We start from the raw sequence: 15,462 nt of genomic DNA on the forward strand, positions 1-15,462 counted from the left end.
AGCTGTTAGTTAGACTGTTACTGTCATCATGTGATGGTCCAACATGAGGATGTTAGAAATAAAAAAGGAAAAAAGCATCAGACTATAAAGCAGCTTCAACCATTTATGTCTATTACCATTTATGGTTGAAGTAGTGAAATTCTGTTTAAGGGTATTTTAGCTGTAATTTAGCAATAAAAAATCTGGGTTCACAAAATATAAGTATATGTCATGGGTGGAAACACAACAGGAAACATACTGTAATGGCTTCTGACATTGTTGATATGATAATCATTGATTTTAGTAAAATGATCTCAGCTTTAAATTATTTCCATGATTTACATGTTTGTAACAACAAAGCTCGCTCTCATTAATCCACATGCACTCATGTCCATCAGGGCTTCAGCTCACGCTATGAAATCAAACTAAAAGCTTTAAAGACAAAAAAAAGTTAAGATTCTTTCACAGATTAGAGAAATGTTATAAATTATTAAAGGTAACACACTGACTTGAAACATTGTATCTTAGCAAACAGTGTTGCTGTATCTGCAAACAGTCTCACTCTCTGTGTGGCAGCCCACATCCCTCTGTCAGAACAAACACTGGTTCACCTCACTTTAATTAGGCCACCACAGCATGATCGCTCTAAATATTTGTCCCACATTTTGTTACCTATCAGACCACATGTCTGCCTGAGCTGAGACTTTGATCATCTCCATCAGGCTGTTCCTCTCAGCCGGCATGTTGGATGTTGATGCAGACTGTGCTGTCCATGTTCCAGCTAATGCTACAGAGATAATACGTTTTAACTTCACCAGCACTGAACCCATGTTAATAACAGTGATCATGGACAGGTTATAAGAAATAACCTGCCCTTGTGTGCTGAGTTCTCTTCTTTTCATTAGTGCCAAGGTGTTTGAGGACATCATTCTAGTTGAGGGTCTCTACTCAGGAACAAACAGCTTTGCCATTCTCCCATTGCGTATCTTAAATACTGTCTATTTAACATAAAGGAGTGGCACAACTGCAACAGGGAAGAGAAGACAAGGAAAAATTGTCTGTCAATCAATATTTTCTAGTCCTGATCCAGACTTTTTGATTGACTGGGTTCCTGACTGCAGAAAAAATGTCAAAATCAGTTCATGTTTCAGTTGTATGTACCCCCAGACTCCTCTCCACAACAACAATAACACCACCAGGTGGTTGTGTCTCGCTTGAGTAAATAATCAGTTCAACCAGTTTTTAAAAATCTAATTTTTATCTCATAGTCTCTGTCCAGTCAGTTTTAGCTTTATTTGTCCAGCTTTCGTTTTTTTTCTGCTCTTTTCGAGATGAGTTCCCCTGATTCAGTGCAGTGGACTTGATGGGTTTAGAGTCTGTGAGCTGAATTAAAGTAACAGGATGTGGAAACCTGAGCTCAAACCTAAAATTTCCTGTTTGAATGCAGGGGAGGTTTCCATTCTCCACATGTGGTTTTTCTCAGCTCGTTGTCCTGCACAGCAGCTCATAAAGACGCCGCAGCTTCAACTGTCGCATTCTGAAGGAGAATCAACACTCAGCAAGACTTCAGAGAGGGAGAAGGCAGCTCCTGCTTCTGTGTGAGTGTTTGAAACTTCATACCTTATTTTAATCATCAAACTGACTGCTACTCAAAAGGATTTTATTCTACAATGCATAGGAAAGTTTTCAGACCCCCTTCACTTTTTTCAGTTTTGTTATGTTGCAGCATGATACTACCATTGTTTAAATTAATTTTTTCTTCATTAATCTACTGTCAGTACCCCATAATTACAAAATGAAAACTGAATACTTCCAATTGAATGAAAAAGGAAAACTTTAAATATCACTTGTACATTCAGACCCTTGCGAAAACACTTAAAATGTAGCTCAGGTACCTCGCATTTCTCTTAATAGTTGTTCAGTTGTTTCAACACCTTGACTGGAGTCCAGCTGTGGTAAATAAACTGATGGACAAATTTGGAGAGACACATACCTTTCTATAGAAGACCTCACGGTTTTATCAGAGAGAAAGCCAAGAGGTCAAAAGAAGCTCAAAAACAAGATTATTGCAAAGCACAGATCACAGACAGTGGCCTCCCACTGCCGCCCTCCACGGATTTGGGCTTTATGGCAGAGTATCTAGACAGAAGCCTCCCCTACGAAACACACAAAAGCCCGCTTGGAGTTTACAAAAAACTACCAGAAGGACTATCAGTATGTGAGGAACTATATTATCTGGTCTAATAAAACAAAGACCCTTTGGTGTTTATTTAGTTTTAAACATGTCTGGAGGAAACCAGGCACCACTCATCACCTGCCCGATACGTCCCTACAGTAAGCAGGGGGGTGGCAGCATGCAGGGGTGTTATTCGGAAGCAAAGATTTGGAGACTGGTCCATTTTAGGGGAAAGCTGAAAAGTACAGTGGCGGTGTGAATACTTTCTGAATGCACTGAAAGGTTTAGAATTGATCCACATGTGTGAGATTAAACTTTATTTAATACTTTTACAAAGACAAAACAAAACAACTTGCAGAAGTGAATGTGAAGGCCCAAACATTAGAACCAGTTCTTTGGAGAGAAATTTGACATTGTGGCTGTGCTTGCAAACAGTCTCATTCTATTCCTCTGAACCCAAGTCACTGTGTGGCAGCCCACATGCCGCTGTCAGACCAAACACTGACTCACGTCACTTTAAATAAGGCACCACAGCATGAACCCTTCAAATATCTGTCCCACATCCATCAGACCATGTGTCTGCTGCTAAAGCCTTCATTGTCTCCATCAGTCGACATGTCAGACTTTGACACGAACAGACTCCCCTGTCCAAGCTCCAGCTAATGTTACAGTGATAATACATTTTAACTTAACTACATTTTAAAAAAGAAAAAAGACAATCTCAGATGCTGGCGAACCTTCAACTTTCATTCATTGGACCAATCGCTACAGTAAAATGAAAATCTTACTACAAATCAACTATTTGTTCTCAAAGCTTCCTACAGCTCCCACAGATAACCAGTTCCAATCACTTGACTCACTAACATCTCACTTTTACTGGAAAAACAAGAAACCTAGAATCTCACTGTCAACAGCCTTGAAGCACCTAATTTCCAACACTACTTCCTAGCAACACAACTGCAATACCTAGTCAAATGGATTCAAAAGGATAATTACAACAACTCATGGATAGACCTAGAACAGAATCAATGTAAACCCATGTCAGTTTCAGATCTTGGTTTTATGCCACAATCAGTCAAAAAACCGAATAATTTTAAGACAATAACCATCTCTTCAATTGTGACAGCCTGGTTGAAAGCTCACAAGATCAACACTAGCACCCTGTAAACATACCCCAATATGGCACAACCCAGACTTTCAATTTACTTTCCAGCATGGCAGCACAAAGGAATCATTCACCCTCACCACCTATTTGAGAATAACCACTTTCTATCATTTGAGACATTAATGGAAAAGTATGGAGTTGGGGAAAAAGAGTTAAATTAAAACTCATAATTAAACCAAGAATAAATATAACTACTATAATTACTACACCAACTGACGTCATAATAAAAATCACAAGGTCAAAGAAACTGTTGTCTAAACTCTATAACATTATATCAAACAAAGACTATATAATAACAGTCCCAAAAGAAAAATGCAAAAAATATCCTACTCTGACTTTTGGATGGAAATCTGTAACAACACCTTCTCCGTGACTAGCAACACAAATGTACAACTTATAAAATACAAGACCATTCACAGAACTCACATCGCTCAAAGAAAATGTGAAAATGGGCAAACTGTTTAAAACCAACACAGATACCTGCTCACAATGCACCTCAGGTAGCACAGACTATTACTTCCACACCACTTGGGTCTGTAACCCTGTGAATTCTTTCTGGGTAGCGGTGACAGAGACACTCATCTCCATCCCTCTGTTTACTTGGAATCATCTCAGAATTGATCATCTTCAAGTTAAATATAAAAACCCAGTACTCATCTCTTTAACAATCACCAAGAAAATAATTTCCTAAAACTGGAAATCTAAAAGATCACGACATATCAGTTACTGGACAAATCTTGTCACACAAAACATAACCACAGAGAAAACATCATCTACATACAAAAACAATACAGCAAACTTCAATGAAGCTTGGAACCTATTTGTAGAACAAAAAATTAGATTAGTCATGATCATTTTTCTTTTTATCCTTTTTTTTCCTGAATAAATACCATCACTCCTATTAATATCCATCATTATTATTATTAGCAGTTGTAATTGATTAGGATTATAGTAATTCTTATTCTTATTAGTGGTGGTATTTATGTGAATGTAATATCAGTTTTCTCATGTTATCATAAATAATTATTATACTATATATGATTAGAACATGTCTGTATCCTTAGTATGTATACTACTTTCCCATCGCCATCCCAACTGTTTCTCTTATGATTCAACCCTTTCTGCTCATCCTCACTACCCGTCCTCAATCCTCTAATGCCGATGCACCATCACAAGCAAACATACACTGTACATAAGTAACACGCCTTGTCTTTTTGTCGTATCTCACACTGTTGTTATGCTGTTAGGTTTTGTATTGTTTGATTTGAACAGTTTTTTGTTGTTATTTTATTGTGGTGAATAAAATAAAAAATAAAAAAATTGGGCTACTGTTGGTTGATGATTCGCTGTGGCGACCCCTGAAACGGAACAACTGAAAGGAAAAGAAGAAGAACTTGAGTCCTCAGACTTTCTGGCTCTTTCTAATCCATTAGTGCTTTCAGGCTGACAGTTTTCTCTGATTTTTACAGGGAGTCACTATGTCTTCAGAGGATGTTATGAGCATGCTCAGAGATTTGAGGAAAGATGATTTCCTCGACTTTAAATGGCACCTGCAGCAGGATGACACCATGGAAGGCTTTGCAGTCATCCCAGAGGAGAAGCTGAAGGATGCTAAAAGGAGGGACACCGTCGATATGATGGTGGACATGTACACACTCCCTGGTGCTGTGGAGGTGGCTGTGAAGATTTTAAAGATAATGAACAGGGATAATTTGGTGCGGAGTCTGTGTGACGACCGGTCAGGATCAGAAGGTAAGTAACAGGAAGAAGAGCAGTTAGTCGATCTGAGAGGACAAACAAGCTGCTTTTTGCTTCTAGGTTTACTGGAGCTGTATAATCACGCAGCCATTAAATCAGCTCTGCACCTGTTGGGCTTCACTGTCCTGACTTCAGTTACCCAGGTTTTCTGTTCATGACTCCTGGGTTTTGTGTTACGCTGTCCTTGGAGAGTTCTCACAGTGTTAATAAGCAACTCAACTTTCTATAGGGCACAAAGCTGGTCTTGAGTTTGTAACAGTAATGGTTAGTTGTCACGATTAGAGGAGAGTATGAAAACATTTTGGTGTAGTGACTTTTTGCTCTCATACTCTAAAGGGTGTTTGTTCGTGTAGTAATTCAAACTTATATTATCCCATTTGTTGGTCGGAGGGATAGTGTATAAATCAGAGAAATAAAATAGAGAACTCCTTAAAATTGACAGCGAAATTGAATAATTTCAGGCTTTTTGGCTTTTACTTTGATTATTAACTTTAATCTTTTAAATGTCGGGCTTCACTGCTCGAGCCTGCAAAGGCTCCACAGATGTTAACTGATAATCAGGTCAGTGCTCTGCTGTTTTCTCCTTCTTTGAATTTTTATTGTTCTTGATGTTGATGCACATCATATTTATACCTTTAGGAAAAATGCCACGTCTTCATACCTTTCTTTTTGTTTTCTCTTTCTCTTTCACTCAAACCTTGGTGTGAATGTGTGAGAGGAGTCATGGTTGTTGGTCTACAGCAGCATAGGGTTCTACAGGTTTGTGCGGTATTTCACAGAAAACCAGGGTTGTGTTGCTTACTGCTCTGTTACTAATCAGTGTGAAAGTTATTTCACAGGAAACAGAGAAAATCCCCAAATGAGGTGGACAAAATAATAGAAACACCAGTATAGTAAAGTACAGCTCAGCAACATCACAAGCTACTTCCTCTGAAATGCTCATACTATTTTTTCTCAGAACTGCGGCAGAGACCAGACTCTCCCGTACCTGAACCCCGGACCTGTGTGTCTGGTACGAGTCTCCAGTCCAACGAACCATCTTTAGAGATTAGACAACTTCCTTCAGAGGATCAGTAAGTCAACATGGTTCCAGCTGTAGGAAACCTCCTCTAACACTGCATCATGTTCTGTATACGTTTTTACAGTGTTGTTTTTGAGGAACATTTCTCACATGTCGGCCGTTTTAAAGAACACAGTTTTCCACTTTCTGAGCATATCACACTGTTAACAGGCTTGTAGCTTAAAACGTAGCGAGTGGGTGGCAGCATCACCACTGAAGAGCAAAACTTTCTACCTACAGTTTTTAACTATTAAAAAGAAACAGACTAAATCAGTAGACTCAAGAAAAATGACAGAAACTCAGCTACCTCTGAAACCAACAAACACATTTCAAACAGTACTTACTAGTTGAGTATATCTCCTGTCCTATCTTGTAAACATTAGAACCACCTGTCACTAAAATGCACTTCAGGGTTTCATTAGATTGTACAGTTGTACCTAATAAATGGCAGTGAGTGTACAATGAGCCATACATTATGCATAAAACACAGGCTTACACACACTGATTTCTGTCGTTCGCCTGTGTTAATTCATTTTAAAACACTGAATCTGTTTGACAATAAGGAGAAAACTGCACACCTTTCATCAATGAATGTGATCACTGACCAGTCTATTTAAATTGCGGCATTGTTTGGACACAGGGACAATTCAACTATTAGTTAAATTATTCAATGAGCATGAAAGAACGGAAGATTCAGCGTTGGAGAACGTAGCACAGCACATTACCGCCTCATTCCCTCTGGTTGTGCGAACCAGTGAGGAGTGTGAAAAGCAGTGGTGTGTTGCAGTCTGTGAGGAGATTGCAGAACATAAACAGGATTCTTCACGCATTCTTCAGGTGAGTGCTAAACTGCTTACAACTAGTGGCAAAGTTCACTTAAATCTAAAATTATATGTGCCCACATGCTGGACTGTTTGTTAGGAGGGGGAGCACCTGCTAAACACATGTATCAAGTAGAAGAGACTGTGTTTAACATCCTTGGACTGTCAGAAATGAGCATCAGTGATCTAATAGAACACACAGACAGGTAGGACAGGTCTGTCACGCTTTGCTGGTGTCACGCCCTCCCTGCTGGACAGAAAACTGGAGACCAAGATGGACGTCCTGAGACAGCACAAAAAAAAATCCTCTGTTTAAAGGAGGAGTACTACAAACTAAAAATTGAACTTTTAAAAAATAAAACGAATGACAAAGAGAAGCTGAATGCATTTGTGTCTTTATACATCTCTCTGATGTTGGTTACACCTGCAGTGCTGTGTTTTGGTTCAACACAGCTACATGTCATGTCATTACACTGACTTTGTGTATGTTGTGAAGGACCCTACAGGCTGTCATCACTTTGCAGTGATGCAGCCGCACCATTTTTTAAGTTGGCTAAACTACCATCCACGTGTTCTTGTGGACGTTCGTGCAGATATTTGAATTAAATGTAAGTCAACGCAACTGACGATAATGCAAGTAATCTTGAACAGTGTAGGTTATTCAAAGCAAATGGTCAAATTACCACAACAAATTTGTTACCCTTCACGAGTAGGCTAACTGTTGTAATTTACGTGTGGGTCCTGGTCTGAAGGGAGGTAAGTGACAAGCCATGGTTTGCATTGATAACTTCTGTGCTCGAACAAGTGGTAACTGTCTTGCGCATACAGTAATAGAACAGTCTCAGGATGTTGGCATGACATGGCAATTTTGCAAACACATTCAAAAACATGTAGTCTGCACTGAAAACAATTTTAATATTGATGCTGTAGAACCTCTGTTGGCATAAATATCTTCATTGTCTGATGGTGTGATGATGCCGATGTGTCCTATCAATGATGCCCACTAAACTGGGCAAATCCAGAATGTTCGTTAATGTCCTTTTCTGAGCCTGCACGGTGCAAACATTCAGTGGAACAAATGTCACAATACAAGGCTGTGAAAAGCAGTGATCACTCTACAGATGGAAGGTTGTGATAGACTCAAGTCATTGCTGCTTACACTGGTGCATTTTTTTGAATTGCCAAATTTGTAAATGTTGTGATCACGTTTATTTTTTCCATTAAAGAAATGTATGCATGGTGATGGCATCTTTAATACCATTGACCAGTCCATGAAAAGTAATATGTGTCAATGTGTGATTTGACATTACACCTTCAGTTTTCTCACCAGAGTTCAGCAACAACCAAAGGTTCAAAGTGATCAGCCTATCCAGCAGCATCCAACAGACATGGACTCTATATTTATGGTACGTAAGTTTCGACTAGTTTTAATTGACTCCAATATAATTAAACACATAAATTAATATTTTAGGTCTTATGATTTTCCAGTATCTTGAGGAGACCATTGACCTTTTTATGAAGACCGAGTTGAGAAGGATCCAAAGCGTTCTGAAAGCAGATTATCCAGAATCCTCAAAAATGCGTAGTGATGATAATGGGGTCATTGATGCTGAGGAAGAGGAGCAGAGGAAGACCAGCAGAGATGCATTTCTGAAGATCACACTGTGCTTCCTGAGGAAAATGAAGCAGGAGGAGCTGGCTTACCATCTTCAGAGCAGTAAGAGGATATTCTGAATACATTTCTGAAGTTTTCACTATATATATATATATATATATATATATATATATATATATATATATATATGTATATATATGTATATATATATGTATGTATATATATATGTATATACATATGTGTCTTCTTAAGGAAGACCAAAGAGGAGAATTATGGATGTAGTGAGAGAGGACATGAAGTTAGTTGGTGTGAGAGAAGAGGATGCAGAGGACAGGGTTTGATGGAGGCACATAATTTGCTGTGGCAACCCCTGAAAGAGAACAGCCAAAAGGAAAGAAGAAGAAGAGGAGGAGACATATGTGTCCTCTTAAGCCAGTCCCAAGTCTGGTTAAGTGCAGAGGGTTGTGTCAGGAAGGGCATCCGATGTAAAACCCATGACAAATTAAACATGCAAATCATGACTTCCACAAAGAATCGGATTTCCATAATGGATCTGTCGGTGCCCGGGTTAACAACAACTGCCAATGGTACTGTTGACCTACAGGGAGGCGGTGGACATTGGGTTACTGTTGCTCAAAGAAGGAGAGGAGGAAGGTGTGTTCGTAGGCAGAGAGCGAAGAGGAAAGCTAAGAATGTAGGACTAACAGTAGAATGTTGGGACTATGACAGGGAAGGATAGAGAGTTGATTGACATGATGCAGAGAAGGAAGTTGGACATACTGTGTGTCCAGGAGACCAGGTGGAAAGGTAGCAAGGCTAGAAGCTTAGGACCAGGGTTCAAGTTGTTCTACCATGTCAGATAGGAAGAGAAATGGAGTAGGAGTTATACTGAAAGAGGAGTTTGTGAGGAATGTTCTAGAGGTGAAAAGAGTATCAGACAGGTTGATAAGTCTGAAGCTGGAAATTGAAGACGTGATGTTCAATGTTGTTAGTGGTTATGCCCCACAGGTAGGATGTGAGTTAGAAGAGAAGGAAAAATTCTGGAGTGAGTTAAATGAAGTGATGCAGAGCATCTCCAGAGGTGAGAGAGTGGTGATTGGTGCAGATTTCAATGGACATGTAGGTGAAGGGAACAGAGGTGATGAGAATGTGATGGGCAGGTTTGGTCTTCAGGACAGGAACACAGAAGGACAGATGGTGGTAGACTTTGCAAAGAGGATGGAAATGGCTGTAGTGAACACTTTCTTCCAGAAGAGGCAGGAACATAGGGTGACTCTCAGGTGGACGACGTCTTGTGCAGACGTTGTAATCTGAAAGAGACCAGTGACTGTAAAGTGTTGGGGGGGGGGGAGTGTTCTTTACAATACCAGCTAAACCTAAACTGCCCACTGTCATGCAAATGAGACCCCCTGGTCCGCTGCATCAGTTGCTCGTTTCCCAACCCGTCACCATCAATCCATCATCAGATACATGGTCTCCCACATGCACATCACAGCTGTTTTGACCATATTATGTTCCCTATGCTCCCCACTTCATGATCTCATTACATCTGCCCTCTAGTTTGCTTTTTCTCTGGACTTATCTCCCCGTTGTCTTTCAACTCTACAACTTTACATCTTGTCCTCCTACTCCCCAGTACTTCGGCACTTAAAAATAGTGTCTTCCAGGTGTAATTCAATCAGAAGGGGTGGATCCCCTTTCTTCACAGGTGTTTGCAATCCAAAGTCAATTACTGCAGTTGTATAAATACACAATAAAAGCATGAATAAAACCATAAAAATAAATACAAGCTATAAAAAAAGACACGCAAACAAAGAAAAGAAAAGTCAAACACATCCAATAAATAACACAGTGCCACTGACCAATACTAAGATTTTAAAACCCTTATCCAAACCTGTTACACACGCTTGACGTGACTGATTGTTTTGTCTCGTCTGGTTTCATAGATAAATATAGCTAAGTGTCATCATAAAATGGAAATGTACAGATTTATCATAACCATTTGATTTGTTTTCTCTTCATTTAGAAATAGTTGCTCCAGTTTGTCGACATCAACTCAAATCTAAAATAAAAAAGAAGTTTCAGTATGTGTGTTGGGGGATTTCTAAAACAAGAAAACCAACCACTCTAAATCAGTTCTACACAGAACTTTATATCACAGTCGGAGGGACTGTAGAGGTCAGTGGTGAACATGATGTCAGGCAGATGGAAGCAGCATCCAGGAAACCAGACACAACAAAAATGACAATCAGATGTGAAGACATCATTAAAGCCTCACTTGGAAGAAAGCAAAAAATCAGAACAGTAATGACAAAAGGAGTAGCTGGGGTTGGGAAAACAGTCTTGACACAGAAGTTCACTCTGGACTGGGCTGAAGACAAAACCAACCAGGACATACAGTTCATATTTCCATTCACTTTCAGGGAGCTTAATATGCTGAAAAAGAAACGGTTCAGCTTTTTGGGACTTATCCATCACTTCTTTACTGAAACCAAAGAAATCAGCAGGTTTGAAGATTTTCAGGTTGTGTTCATCTTTGATGGTCTGGATGAGTGTCAACTTCCTCTGGACTTTCACAACAATGAGATCCTGACTGATGTTACAGAGTCCACCTCAGTGGATGTGCTGCTGACAAACCTCATCAGGGGGAACCTGTTTCCCTCTGCTCGCCTCTGGATAACCACACAACCTGCAGCAGCCAATCAGATCCCTCCTGAGTGTATTGACATGGTGACAGAGGTCAGAGGGTTCAGTGACACAAATAAGGAGGAGTACTTCAGGAAAAGATTCAGAAAGAAAAAAGCCAGCAGAATCATCTCCCACATCGAGACATCACGAAGCCTCTACATCATGTGCAATATTCCAGTCTTCTGCTGGATCACTGGTACAGTTTTGGAGAAATTGTTGAAAACCAGAGAGGGAGGAGAGCTGCCCAAGACCCTGACTGAGATGTACATTCACTTCCTAGTGGTTCAGTCCAAACTAAAGAACATCAAGTATGATGGAGGACCTGAGACAGATTCACACTGGAGTCTAGAGAGCAGGAAGATGATTGAGTCTCTAGGAAAACTGGCTTTTGAGCAGCTGCAGAAAAGAAATGTCATCTTCTATGAATCAGACCTGACAGAGTGTGGCATTGATTTTAGGACAAGCTCAGTGTACTCAGGAGTGTTGACACAGATCTTTATAGAGGAGAGAGGACTGTACCAAGACAAAATGTTCTCCTTCATCCATGAGAGTGTTCAGGAGTTTCTGGCTGCTCTTCATGTCCATTTGACATACATGAACTCTGGTGTCAATCTCCTATCTGAAAAAAACCCATCCATTTTGTCTAAACTGTTCAAAAACACATCTGAAGCAACATATTTCTATGAGACTGCTGTGGATAAGGCCTTACAGAGTCCAAATGGACACCTGGACTTGTTCCTCCGCTTCTTTATGGGCCTTTTTTGGCAGACCAATCAGACTCTCCTACAAGGGCTGGTGTCACACAAAGTGAATAGCTCAAAGACCAATCGGGAAATAGTTGACTACATCAAAAAGAAGATCAACGGGAAGCTGTCTCCAGAGAGAAGCATCAATCTGTTCCACTGTCTGAATGAACTAAATGACTGTTCCCTGTTGGATGAGGTTCAACAGTACCTGAGAAATCTCTCCACAGATGAACTGACTCCTGCTCAGCAGTCAGCTCTGGTCTTCATCTTAATGTCATCAAAAAAAGATATGAATGTGTTTGGAGTGAAGAGATACTTTGCTTCAGAGGAGGCTCTTCTGAGTCTGCTGCCAGTGGTTAAAACCTCCAACAAAGCTCTGTAGGTGTACAGATAAGTGCAGATACTGATTTTGTAAAATGGTTGGATTAACAGAAAAAAATATCTGTTGTCTTGCAGAGCTCCACATTAATATTTCCATAGAGAAAGATCTCTTAAAATCTAGCCCTTGCTAAAGAGCAAAGCATGTTTACAAATGTCATTGTGTAATTTATTAATAAAGGGCTTTTAGTGAATACATCAGTTTAATTCTATGCATACCTCAGGTGTAAATGTCTTTCTTAATCATCAACTTTACTTCAGGATTAGTGGCTGTAATCTGCCAGGGAAAAGCTGTGAAGCTTTGCATTCGGATGTCAGCTCCCAGCCCTCTACTCTGAAAGAACTGCACCTGAGCAATAACAACCTACAGGATTCAGAAATGAAGCTACCGTCTGCTGAACTAGAGAGTCCAGACTGCAGACCAGAGACACTCAGGTTATGATCAAGAGATGTTGCTATGGATTTTAAAACCTGTGTCACAGCTTTTCCTACTGTTTTCACATAAATAAGTGAATATTTCTATTATGTTTAATTAAACACTTCTCCATCCACTTTTCTGTTTGTAAATTTATAACGTAGTAATGTAGTTCTAAATAAAATGTCTTGTAATGTGTAGAAATTACCCATATTCAAAGTGTATGTGTTTGTTTGCAGACTGTCAAACTGTCTAATCGCAGAGGAAGGCTGTGCTTCTTTGGCTCCAGCTCTGCAATCCAACCCCTCCCATTTAAAGGGGGTGGACCTGAGCGACAATCATCAAGTAGAGTCTGAGGTGAAGCTGCTGTCTGCTGGACTGGAGCAGTCACACTTCAGATTGGACATTGTCAGGTATCAACAGTTGACAAAAGCTCACACAGAGAACAACTGATAACAGCAGTGACAGTAACTGACACTGTTGGGGATGAACGTTACTTTGGCAACATGTTATGTAATAGTGTTACTTTTCATAGTAATGCTGAATTATAGTGTTAATTTATGTTTAATTATGCAAAAGTATAGAGACATTCCAACTTCTTTTCTGACCTCAGGCAGCTAAAAAAACTGTCCCACGTCAGGATGAATTTTGTAGCTGTTCTGAAGCTTTTGTTCACAATACATGACCTTGAATGGCAGGTGGAGGTTTAGTTAAAAAAACAATTTTAATTCAGCTTCATTCCAGACCATAGAAATTGATCATATATTCCACTTGGGAATGATTATTTATGTCTGACCTTTTGTTTTATATTTAGTGTTTAATTGTGAATATTTAACATAAAATTAAAGTCTGTCTAATAATGGGTTTTATAAGCATGGCTCATTTGTCATCAGGGTTGATCTGAGGGAATTTTTATAAAAATCATTTATAAGGAAGCTTCTGAAGGTTTAATCTAACTTTGCCTTTCTTCAAGGATGAATAATGAAGCGAAGACACTGAAACCTGAGCTAAGGAAGTGTAAGTGTGTATCCACTTGGATTCATGATTGAAGGGGTTTAAATCAAAACCCTGTGTTTTTGAACCATTAAAAAATATTAATCTTTTAATTTTTTACACCATTCAGTTAGTTAATGTGGAACCAAAAACCATCAGGTGTGTTTTGTTGTGTGTTGTCCTTTCAGGGGCCTGTAAACTCACTCTGGACTCAAACTCAGAAAATGAATTCCTTAGACTGTCCAACAACAACAGAATGGTGACAGCAGTGGCAGGGGCCCATGCAGATCTGGATCATCCAGTCATATTTGATGACTGGTGTGAACTGACTTGTACCAATGGTCTGACTGGTCGCTGTTACTGGGAGTTCGAGTGGAAAGGAGATGTTTTTGTATCTGTAACACATTATCTTCATCATCAGACCTGGAGTCTGACCTGCTCTTATGATGGTTACTACGTCTGTCACAATACCACAGAATCATTCATCCCTTGCTTCTCATCCTCCTCTGTCTATAACAGAGTAGCAGTGTATGTGGACTGTCCTGCTGGCATTCTGTCCTTCTACAGAGTCTCATCTGACAAACTGATCCACCTCCACAGCTTCAACACAACATTCACTGGACTTCTGTATGCTGGATTTGGGTTTGGGTCGTCTGGTTCCTCTGTGTCTCTGTGTTCACTGTAGCTGAAAAGTTTCCTCCTGTGAGGAGAAATACTGCCTACTGACCAAGACACACACTGTTTCCACATATCCTACAACAGAAAACAAACTAGGTCTAAAGACATCCCTCCTAAATTAAAGGTCCAAATTAGAATCAGCCTTGACCAAAACCCACCCAAGAGGAATTACAATAAATTCAACTACAGGACAACCTGAGATACTCATCGACTAACCGAGCTGTTTCTCTAGGACCTGAGATGACAGCAGACAGATTAGAATTGAAAATATTAACCCTCATCAGGTTGTGAGTTGATCATTAGCCAGAATAGGTCAAAGATCAACAGCTTTCGGCTTGTCCCTTCAGGGGTCGCCCCAGCGCAACTCATTTGACCCGAGTTTTTACGCTGCAACCCTTCCATTATATTCACGCTTGGGTGCGAGGTCACACCTTGTAGGGGTGGGATTCTCTACTCTACCACTGAGCCACAAGGCCCCTAGAAGAATGTAAATATCTTTTTGATTATTTCTGTATTTCTCAATTTTTGCCATTTGATACAATTTAATGCTTTGCTGTTCACTCCTACATCTGACAAATAAAGTGTTTAGCTTGTAGTTAAAGTGAGAGTGTATCGTGTTAATTTTCCTGATTCTGAGGGCTTATTTACAATTACGGTTAGTCATTTAGCAGATGCTTTTACACACAGCGACTTTGGGGTTCAATGTCTTGGCCATAGACACTTTGACACGTATCCAGGAGGACCAGGATCTTTATTTTATTTTATTTATTTGTTTTTTTGGCCTGGTATAATTTAATCGGTTTCTCTCCGTTTAGTTTTTGGTCTTCCATGAAAATCTAAACATGTTTAATCGGATTATTTTCATACAGAAACAGAGAAATTCTAAAGGTTCAAACACCACTGTATAGTAAAACATCATCAGCTGATTACGCTTTGTCGACTATTAGTAATCGTCTCTTCCATTGTTAAAAGCTCTGCAGCAAACACCAG

At 39.7% G+C, this 15,462-nt stretch overlaps 1 protein-coding gene across 1 annotated transcript; it reads left to right on the top strand.

Annotated features, from left to right (window-relative positions):
- The first annotated feature begins 974 nt into the window (after positions 1-974).
- On the top strand, positions 975-15,061 carry LOC137123357 (NLR family CARD domain-containing protein 3-like). The gene is made up of 10 exons (XM_067496953.1): positions 975-1,577; positions 4,790-5,072; positions 6,037-6,151; positions 8,290-8,365; positions 8,448-8,676; positions 10,601-12,386; positions 12,648-12,821; positions 13,041-13,214; positions 13,775-13,818; positions 13,983-15,061. The coding sequence occupies exons 2-10, from the start codon at positions 4,799-4,801 to the stop codon at positions 14,477-14,479; spliced, it is 3,369 nt and encodes a 1,122-aa protein (XP_067353054.1). The 5' UTR covers positions 975-1,577; positions 4,790-4,798; the 3' UTR covers positions 14,480-15,061.
- Positions 15,062-15,462: the final 401 nt, after the last annotated feature.

The sequence above is a fragment of the Channa argus genome, chromosome 3 (genome assembly GCF_033026475.1).
Source record: "Channa argus isolate prfri chromosome 3, Channa argus male v1.0, whole genome shotgun sequence".
Taxonomy (NCBI): Eukaryota; Metazoa; Chordata; class Actinopteri; order Anabantiformes; family Channidae; genus Channa; species Channa argus.